Source organism: Myotis davidii, unplaced genomic scaffold, assembly GCF_000327345.1.
Source record: "Myotis davidii unplaced genomic scaffold, ASM32734v1 scaffold108, whole genome shotgun sequence".
Classification (NCBI taxonomy): domain Eukaryota; kingdom Metazoa; phylum Chordata; class Mammalia; order Chiroptera; family Vespertilionidae; genus Myotis; species Myotis davidii.
The window spans coordinates 686341-697013 of NW_006299260.1; the positions used below are offsets into that span (position 1 = coordinate 686341).

Here is a 10673-nt window from a genome sequence, read left to right on the forward strand (position 1 = left end):
GTGAAGGAATTAAGTAAAAAAAAAAATATATATATATATATTTTCTAAAAATGTATACACACACTTTTAATTAGCATTAAGGCAGTGTTTATTAAAATACATCTTATTTTAAAAATTGAGCTATGAGCTGTTAAAGTGTGTATACATTTTTTGGCAACACCCTGTATTTACTACCTGGCCCTTAAAAGTAAAAGTTGGATGAATGAATGCGGTAAGGTCAAGAAAAATAACAAAAAAAGTGTTAACTGGAATTGGTATTAGATTTTCAGTGATCTTGATAATGGCTTTATTTGGAGTCGTGTAAGTAGAAACTAGATTTGGTGGCAGGCTGATCAATTTCAGTCAAACCTCCTTTGTTTCTCAAACATCTCCCATCTTGAACAGTTCTATCTCAACCAGCAGATCTTGCATGCTGATACCTGAATGATCAGTCAGGAGTCCCTCAGGCAACAAAGGAGAGAATGCGAGAATATCAGTCAGTTTACCACTGTTAACATCTCAGGATATTGTGCTGTGAATATTTTCTTTCTTTCTTTCTTTCTTTTTGCTTTTGTTGCTACTTATTATAAAATTTTCATTTTTTACTGTACATTTCCTTTTTGTTAAAGTATATCCTTTTTGTTTTTTAAGTGTTTACTTGTAGATTAAACAGTAAATTAGATATCTATGGTATATAAGAAAGGTTAAAATGGAATCATTTGGGGGTCTGGATCAGATTAATTCAATTTACATGGTTTCTAATGGGAAAATATGCTTTGGTTTTTGAACAGCCTTCCAGAATTAAGTTTGAGAATGAAGGTTCCACTGTATTATATTTTGTATTCCTCATAATTTTACTTGGTTCTTTTTAATGATTTCCTATCCTTCATAACTCCTGTATCTTCCCTTGTTTCCTTTAGAATTACTTACTTTAAATTCTTGGTCTATCTTTTCAAGTAATTCTGCTGTAGTAGTATATGTTATTATGTTTGCTATCTCTCTTTTACGACTGTTGTATCCTCCAGATATCTACTTACTTTGGCTCCAGAGCTCAAACCACATGATGTCCTAAAGTTACTGATCACTGTGTCTGTTAAGGAGAAAGGGTCCCTCTTTCCATCCTGTCATTCATGAAAACCCAGGGTGGAGAGCTTCAGGTTCCCCAGGGCCTTTGTTGCTCTCTATTGTTGTTACCATTCTACCAAATGCCTCCTCGGTCTCTTAAAAAGAATCAGCATTGAGAAGAGGCCAGTCTACCCTTCTTCTGCATTTAGATGGGAGATGTGTGAAAGTGACTGCCTAGGGGTGGTTGGTCAACTTAACACCTTTTTTTTTTTTACAGCCATACTTCCCCTACTTTTCATTTAATATTATAAAATAAATAAATAAAAACATAAAGGACAAGATAAAATACAGTGGGGCCTTGACTTACGAGTTTAATTCGTTCAGAGACCGAGCTCGTTAAGGACCTCGTTAACTCAAATTACTCTATCAACTCAATGCAAAAAATTGGCGAGAGACAGCTGGTATCTCAAAAAACTCATTAGTCGGGACACTCATGAGTCAAGGCCCCACTGTACACCCATATATCCTTACTATTATTTTACAAGACTTCCTATTTCTTTACTGAAACCATTTAGTCATGACCTACAGACATAGTTCAGTCAGCAATCTTTAATCCCATTCTTTACTGCAGTCACAGCAGAGGTTGAAGCAAATTAGCTCAATATGTATTAAAAATTGAGTCATTTTATGCCAGTATATTTCCAATTCTACTTTTTCCACTTCTATGACTCAGTGCCTAGAATGGAAGCAGTTAATGAAACTGCTATGAATTTTAGCAGGAAATATTTCTTTCTGATAATTTTGATAAATCAAATTGATCTTGAGTTTAAGCATTTATTCCAAGAGAGGAATGGGAAATTTAATCTGCCCCATTAACATTCATCTTTTTTAGCCACGAGGGCAGAATTTGATTTCTTGGGGCCAAAGTGTGTGAGGGTCCCCTCCAGTTGTGAGTTTAATAGTTACTGATAATATTCCCCTTATTCCAGCTGATGTTCCCTTCAGATCTGTTGCTGTTGCACATTTGGTTTATCAAACTGTTTGACAAACTTCAGAATGCTAAGACCCTCCTAGTACCACAAAGACACTTTGAGATCCTGCCAGATAATCAGAGAACAGCTGACAACCAGGGAACAGTCCTATAAGGTTCTGGAGTATTTACTGGAAATTTCCTTTTGGCCTGAAAAAATATCAAACTATCTTATAGACTTGACCTCCTTCCTCTTCCTCCCTTCTTCCACCTCTTCTTCATTTTTATCCTCCACCCAGCCTCCCTCTCCTTCCATCTCCCAAACTTATTATACCTTTTAAAATAAAATCTACCCTTTAACCCAGCAAGACTTCTGAAATGCGCTGATTTAATCCTGGGGATGCCCACAATCTGCAGATTTCTACAGTAAAGGAGCACAGAAGGATCTACCAAAGACAGTCAGGATTGGCTACAGCAGAAGTTATTAAAGGTGTTTTTTTCCTCTTGTGCTTTAGATTCAGTCCCTCATAGCACCCCACAGACATGTTAGGGAGAACCTTCAGTCCCCAGGAGTTAGTTTTTTAGGGTTGTTTGTTTTGTTTTTGCTTTTTAGAAGCCTTAGCTCCTCTCACTTAATTTTTTCTAGGGTTTTTGCAGAAGAGGCCAATAGGTCAACAGGTTATGCTAGTTTATCACTTGAACAAAACAAAAATCAAATTATGTTGCTTTTTATCCCTTTATCCGGTACTACTCATAAGGGTCATTTCTAACCTGAAAATACATATTTTGCATTTTTCTTTTACTTCTTCATTGCTTGTTCTATCGCAGTAAAATGTAGCATTTATTAAGGTAGATATCTTTATCTCCTTTTCTATCTCCGTTTCCTAGAGTGGTTCCTGGTACACAGTAGGTATTCAGTATATACAGGTATTTACTGAGGAAATAGTCAAGTGAATAAGTGTATTGTATAGTTTTAATATGTTTTTTATCGATTTTAGAGAGAGAGGAAGAAACATCAATGATGATAGAAACATCAACATTGATCCGCTGCCTCCTGCACACCCCTTGCTGGGGTTTGGGCCCACAGCCCGAGCCTGTGCCCTGACCAGAATTGAACCAGTGCCTTGGTGCCTGGGTCGATGCTCAATCATTGAGTCACACTGGCTGGCCTAAATATATTGTATTTTAAAATCTAATGGATAAGATGCTAAAACCTGCGTGGACCTCTCTCTGTCCTTTTAAACCCTGTGATACTTCTCACTCCACATTACATAATTTTACATGTGAGACTACAGAGTTGTGTCATCACCTTTGTGTCCTCCATTCTATCTAATGTTTGTTTTCCTATGCAAAGATTTTCGTTTCTAAGTTATTTGCAGCCCACACCCTTTTTATAAGCATGATCCATCCCAAGGCCTTTGCACTTGCTTTTCCATTAAGTTTCTGCTTAGTCACCAGTAGCACTACTCATCTTCCCCACTCCTTTTTATTTCCCTTCACCTTCTATTTTTCTCTATAACACTTTGGTCACCGGTCAGCATTTGACAAAATATATCTTTACTTGTTTATTTGATTGTTATCATGCTCCCTCACAAAATGACTAGATACTTAAAATAACTAGTTGAATACATGACAGCTGAAAGTGTATATCTCTTCATATTTGATACTTACAATTCTTTCTTTTAATGTGTTGTTAACTTACTTAGTAGAGGTACTTGTTTTGGACAGAATCATACATGGTAATTTTGGCTACAGATACCTGACTAAAATTCAAAATGTATCTGTTCATACAGCAATTTAAAGAACTGAAGTAACTGGTTTTAGTAAAGCTTTTGCCTGTTTTAGAGCGATTAGTTGCTGAGAGTGAATCCAACATTGTGGAAGACAACTGTTTGCTTTCTCTTCCTTGGAGTGGAAATACAAATTAGTAAAAAGTTCTGAATTTAATATTAAAAGAGGCAAGTTAAAGTCATTGGCTCCTTGTTGTGCATTACCTTTTAAAAACTCCAAAATTCTTCCTCAGCTTAAAAATGGGTACGATTACATCTGCCCTCTTATGCCATAGGGTGATTTTTGAGACCCAATGAAATAATATATGCTAAACTGGTCTTATAAACTGCTTAATATGTTTTTAAAATATCTGTTTTCAAGGCCATAATTTTCCAGTAATTTTTTATATGTATATGCATCCGGTCATACTATTCTTTATTCCATTCTTTCCTTACTCCTTTATTCATACATACCTGTTTCCCAATTTTCCCATGTCTTATATATTCTTCACAGTCCAAATTTAGGTTCAGCTTGTTTTGTAAATAATTATCTACTGATTTTTTCCTTTATGAATTTCTTGTTGAATTTAGCATGATATTTCAGTCCTTGGTATAATTTGTTTACCAGTATTTTTTTAAATATTTTTATTGATTTCAGAAAGGAAGGGAGAGGAAAAGAGAGATAGAAACATCAATGATGAGAGAATCATTGATTGGCTGTCTCTTGCACATCCCCTACTGGGGGCCGAGCCCGCAACCCAGGCATGTGCCCTTGACCGGAATTGAAGCCGGGACCCAACGCTCTATCCACTGAACCAAACCAGCTAGGAATGTTTACCAATATTGATGGTTTTGGCCTGTATTGTAAAGTATTCAGACAATTTTTTCAAGGAACAAATACTATTATACTTAGTATCCCCAACAGTGTTTTGTTTTTTGTTTTTTTAAGTTGTTTTTACTTTCAGTAATTAATCTATAGAATATACATTAAAATTAAAAACAATTTCAAAAATAGATGAATTTCTATATTAAGCCTAAGTCTAAAGAAAATAAATTAGATACATGAGTTGTGTTCTTATTTCCTCCTGGTTATAAGTCATTTATTTGAGTTTTTGCTTTGATTAGTATTTTTAATGAGTAAAAAATGAGGTCACATATCATACTACCACTTTTTTTTAACTGGATAAAATGAAAGTCTTATTTCCAGTAAGAAAACTGAAGCTCAGAACAGTTGCCCAGTGTCACAAAGCAAGTTATTAGTAGATCCAGAATTACTCTCATAAGTCATTGTTCTTTAATTAAATTATTACTGAGTAGTAAACATTTACTTAAACTTGATGTCGATTTTTCATTTAAATAGAACTTGTGAATATTTTATTGTGAATTTTTAAAAGAACAGTATTGATTTATATCCTTACTATTAACCTGTTCCAGTTTTTCTAGTCTTTTTAGTAAGAATGGTATTCTCCCTTTCCTAGTAGTTTTTAGTAAATGAAGTATGTTTATATCTGTGTGTTAACTTTAGGTATTTGTCTTTATTTCAAATTGATCATTAATCATGACATTCAAGCTTGTAAGTTTCTCTTCTCCAAATTGGACACCCTACATTTGTTTTAAAAGTTAGTATTTGGTTAGATAATCTTTATCTCCACAAAAACATTTTAGTTTAAATTATATAACTTGATGTTTTATTTTTAATGTTCAAAGCATAAATTACTTATACTGGTACATTTTAAAATGTAAAGTGTAAGTCATTGGGAAATAGCACAAATGTGAATATAGAATCACAAGTAAAGTTTTTGAATAATGTCTAACAGTTGTAACTTTAAATATCCTTTTGTGATATTATAAAATTTTTTGTGTCGATTTATATTTTTCTGTTCTTAAATTGCAGTATGGACTCCAATTGCATTGACAGTGTTTTTAGTGGCTGTTGCAACATTGTGTAAAGAACAAGGAATAACAGTTGTGGGAATTTGCTGTGTGTATGAAGTATTTATTGCTCAGGGGGTAAGGAGAAGTATAAATTTTCTTGATGCTCTCTTTTTATCCCATTTGGATCTGATTATAATAAACTTACTTTCCAAATGTATCATTATGCAAATAAATCTGTTGACCATTAATAATAATACCAAATTTTTTCAAGAAACAATCATGTTTTCCCTCACACCACTGAAAATTATTAACATTTTAACACCTTCAGCTTTTTAAAGGCTGCTTTTAAAGTTTAAATAATGGAATTGTAAGCAATTTGGAATACTTTACAATAATACTTTACAGTTCCACAAATTGTTCCGTATCGATTTTATAATTACAGTCAGTTTCTATTTAATCTTGCATTTAGAAAGTACTACATTGTTGAAAACATTGTACATGGTTATTTATTTAAAACATTTTCTTTCTTTTCCAGTATACTTTACCATTATTATGTACTACTGCTGGACAGTTTCTCCGTGGCAAGAGTAGTATTCCATTTTCTATGCTGCAGACATTAGTAAAACTCATTGTTTTGATGTTCAGTACATTATTACTGGTTGTGATTAGAGTCCAGATTATTCAGTCTCAACTTCCAGTGTTCACCAGGTACAAATTTCTGTGTCGTCGTCGTTGTTTTTCTATCCTTTTAAAATTAACTTTGGATTTTAAGTGATTGCAAATATTCCAGAAAGTCTTCAGGGTGTTGTTTTTTCTCATTGCACCTTTTTTGTTTTATAAATCTTTTGTTTTTTAATTTTATAAACCTTTATTGTTGAACGTATTACACATGTCCCCTTTTTTCCCCATTGGTCCCCTCCAGCCTGCCCTCGCCCTCCACCCCAGGCCTTCACCACCCAAGTCTTCAGTTTACATTGAGGTTTTTAACAGCTTTCTTAAGTTATAATTAATTTTTTAAACCTGCATATATTTAAAATGTAGAAATTAATAAATTTTGAGATACATATACACTAATGAAACCAGCACAGTCAAGATATAATGACCCTCAAATTGGTTAAGTATGAAGTCTTCTGTATTCTTAATGATTTTTGTCTACTTGTTCTATTAATTATTGAGAGAAGGATGTTAAAAATCTCAGACTATAATTGTAGGTTTGTCTGTTTTCCCTTTCAGTTTAGTGTGTGTGTTTAAAAGCTCTATTAATGTGCATAAATATTTTGGATTGTAATTTTCTTTTAGTGAATTGATCCCTTTATAATTATTAAATGAGCTTCTTTTAGTGTCACATAGTTTAACTTTTTCCATTCTGTTACTTTTTAATCCATCTATATTTTTATATTTAAAGTGGATTTCTTGTAGTCTGCATAGAGTTGGGTCTTTCTTTTTTGTTTGGTCAGATTATCTGTCTTTTAAATGAAGTTTTTCAGTTACTTACCTTTAATATGATTATTGATATAATTTGATGTAAATCTACCATCTTGTTCAAGTAGAACTTCTACTTGAGCCTTTTTTGTGTGTTCCATATCTCTACATGTTTAATGTTCCTGTCCACTAATTTTATCATGTGTCATTTCTTATTCAATTTAGATTAAATGAATTTTCTCCTCCTAGATTATATTTTTCAACTTCTTCACGTGCCTGGTAATTTTTTAATAGATACCATATGTGAAATTTACCTTAATGTTTTTCTATAAATAGCATATAACTTGTTCTGAGATGTTCTGAAAAACATTACCTTAATGTTTTTCTATAAATAGCATATACCTTGTTTTATATATATATAAAGTTTCATCTTCTAGCCTTGCTTTTTTGTAAAATTGATTTTAGAGAGGAAGGTAGAAGGAGATAGAAACATCAATGATGAGAGAGAATCATTGATTGGCTGCCTCCTGCACACCCCACACAGGGGATTAAGCCCACAACCTAAACTGGGGATCAAGCCCACAACCTGGATCAAGCCAAGTCCCAGTCTGTAGGCTGATGCTCTATCCACTGAGACAAACCGCCTAGGGCTGCTCTTTATTTATTTATTTTTTTAAAGGAATAGACTCAGACGTTTTTTAAAATATAGTTTTGATTTCAGAGAAGAAGGGAAAGGGAGAGAGAGATAGAAACATCCAGGATGAGAGAGAAAAATTGATCAGCTGCCTCCTGCATGCCCCACACTGGGGATCAAGCCCGCAACCCGGGCATGTGTTCTTGACCAGAATCAAACCCAGGCCCCTTCAGTCCATAGGCCAATGCTCTGTCCAATGAGCCAGACCGCCAGGGCTAACCTTGCTTTTTTAAGTTTTGTTTCGTGAGATAACAGTAGCGTTTCCTTAGGGCTAATATTGCTCCACTTCTGACACATGACCCTCTGACTACCATATGGACTGTGAATTATAAGGATTTCCACTCTGGCTGCTGCTGAGAAACTGTTCCCAACTCTGTATGATATTTGGGGATTTTTCTGTCATCCTTTCAGGAGGTACTGTCCTATTTGTATTAGTTTTCCTAGAGCTGCTATAACAAATTACCAGAAATTGGGTGGTTTAAAGCATCAGAAATTATTCTCGCCATGCTGGAGGCCAGAAGTCCCAAATCAGGGTGTCGGGCCAGAGTGATTTCCTTCTGAGATCTCTGAGGAAGAATCTGTTCCATGCCTCTTTGCAAGCTTCTGGTGGTTGTTGACAGTCTTTGACATTCCTTGGCATGTTGCTGCATCACTTCAGTCTTCTTTACCTATGTGTTTCTCTGTATTCTCTGCTTCTTGGATAGCAATAGCAGTCACTGGATTCATCGTCCAGCCTAATCTAACTAAAAACCCTATTTCCAAATTAAGTCACATTCTGGGGTGCTGGGTAGTCATGAATTTGTGAGAGACACGATTCAACCCACGACACTAACCTTGAGTATTTCTTCAAGTTCTCATCAGTACTGAAAACTGGAGAGAGACTCTATAGATGTCCCGAGTCGTCTTTCTCAGCACATTTATTCTTGATGATATTCTGCGCACTAACTCTAAATCCCTGGACTCTGCCTGGGTTCTCCCTCACAGCTCCACAGACTGAAAAAACTCTATCCAGGTACTAACCTCTCCCGGTAGGGCTGTTTTTTTTCTCCCAGATATTACTGTCCTTCTTTACTTGATATTCAGTGTGTTTAAAAAAAAAAAAAGCTTTATAGCCCTAGCAAGTTTGGCTCAGTGGATAGAGCATTGGCCTATGGAACAAAGGATCCCGCTTGGATTCTGGTCAAGGGCACGTACTTGGTTGCAGGCTCTCCCCAGCCAATGCATGCCCTTGGTCAGGGCTTGTGCAGGAGGCAACCAATCAATGTGTTTCTCTCACATCCATGTTTCTCTCTGTCTTTCCCTCTCTCTTCCACGCTCCCTAAAAGTCAATGGAAAAATATCCTCAGGTGAGGATTTAAAAAAAACAAAAAAGCTTTACATGTTTTGTCCAGTTTTTCAGTTGTTGAAGGCTACAAGCAAAATTTGCACTGAATTTTAATAATCTACATGTCATTTTTTACTGTTGTAACATTTAACATTTTTTTCCATTTCACCTTACTTGGCTAAAATTTAAATGAATTTTATTTACATGGCTGACATTATAAGCAAGAACTTTTTATTTATTTATTTATTTTAACAAAAGGCCAAAATAGTGTTCTTGTTGCTATCCATGATAAAGTGCATTTCTTTTCAGAATAAATTTTACCCAGATAATTCTCTTATGCCCAACACTATCTTTTTCATTAAAGGATAATTATTTTTTAACTTCTTAAATATTTACCTTCAGGTCTAGCCATGCAAAAGTGAACAACTCATTTAAGTATTAAAGTATGGGAAATAGATTGAATTGTAGATAGATAGTTTATGTTTTCTTCTTCACCCCTTAGTTTCAATGCTTTTATTCTGTTTATCATTTCTTTTAGAAAATTGGATATCTTGTTTCTAACTCTACAGTATGAAAATGTCTGAATGTATTTGTTTTGTGTGTGTATATATGTGTGGCTGAGTGTATGGGGTATGTTAGATATAAGTATATATTTGTGTGTGTATATGTAAATGTTATTCTGCTATCTTACCCTGTGAAGTTGATTATAATATGATTTAATTTGCTTTGACATGCTCTCTTTCTCCACAGTTCAATTATTAAATCAGCTATCCTAAATAAGTTATTCGTTGTAATAAATGAACTCTGTTAGTGGATTACAGGAAAAAAAACAGTTTTGTATTCAGTTCTGTTGGTTATTTAAGAATTCAAGCCCTAATTCTCAAGAGTTATTACTTTTCATATATATAGATATTAAAATATTTTTTAAAAAATTTAAATGATAAATTTAAATTTAAAAAAAATATTTGTTTAAATATTATCTACTTTTCTCAATCATTTGATATTTTTAAGAAGACCAAGTCAAACAAATGGTAGAGGTTGATTTTTCATTAACTTACTCATTTTAAAATGAGAAATTATTTTTTAACAGGACTATATATATTAATATAGTCAATAAAATTTAGAACATAGCATAAATAAAAGGAAGTCATTCTTTTGAAATGTACTTTTAAAAAATGATTTGACTTGGTTTTCAAGAAGTAGACTATCTTAATAAAATGTACATTAAATATATCATGGCCTGGGGAAATATAAACTAGGACATAAGCTTATATTAATATACTAGAGGCCTAATGCACGATATTCGTGCAAGAGTAGGCCTTCCCCCAGCTGCCAGCACCCAGCTTCCCTCTGGCTCCCGGAACCCGGGCTTTCCTGGCAGCCCCGACTTCATCCGGGACGTCATCCAGAAGGACGTCTGGTATAATTAGTATATTACGCTTTTAATATTATAGACTAGAGGCCCGTTGCAGGAAGATTCCTGCAAGAATAGGGCTTCCTGCAGCTGGAGCAAAGCAGAGAAGGGAGCAAAACGCGCTGAGGTAGGTTTTTCTCCCACTCCCAGCCACAGCGGCT

At 34.4% G+C, this 10673-nt stretch overlaps 1 protein-coding gene across 7 annotated transcripts in view; it reads left to right on the forward strand.

Moving 5' to 3' along the window:
* Window positions 1–10673, forward strand: part of TMTC3 (transmembrane and tetratricopeptide repeat containing 3) — a 70008-nt gene that overhangs the window by 34073 nt on the left and 25262 nt on the right. For all 7 annotated transcript variants that reach the window (XM_015571137.1, XM_006774738.2, XM_006774739.2 and 4 more), the window contains 2 exons: window positions 5678–5793; window positions 6194–6366. In XM_015571137.1, the coding sequence (XP_015426623.1) occupies window positions 5678–5793; window positions 6194–6366 (289 nt within the window). The remainder of the gene's footprint in view (window positions 1–5677; window positions 5794–6193; window positions 6367–10673) is intronic.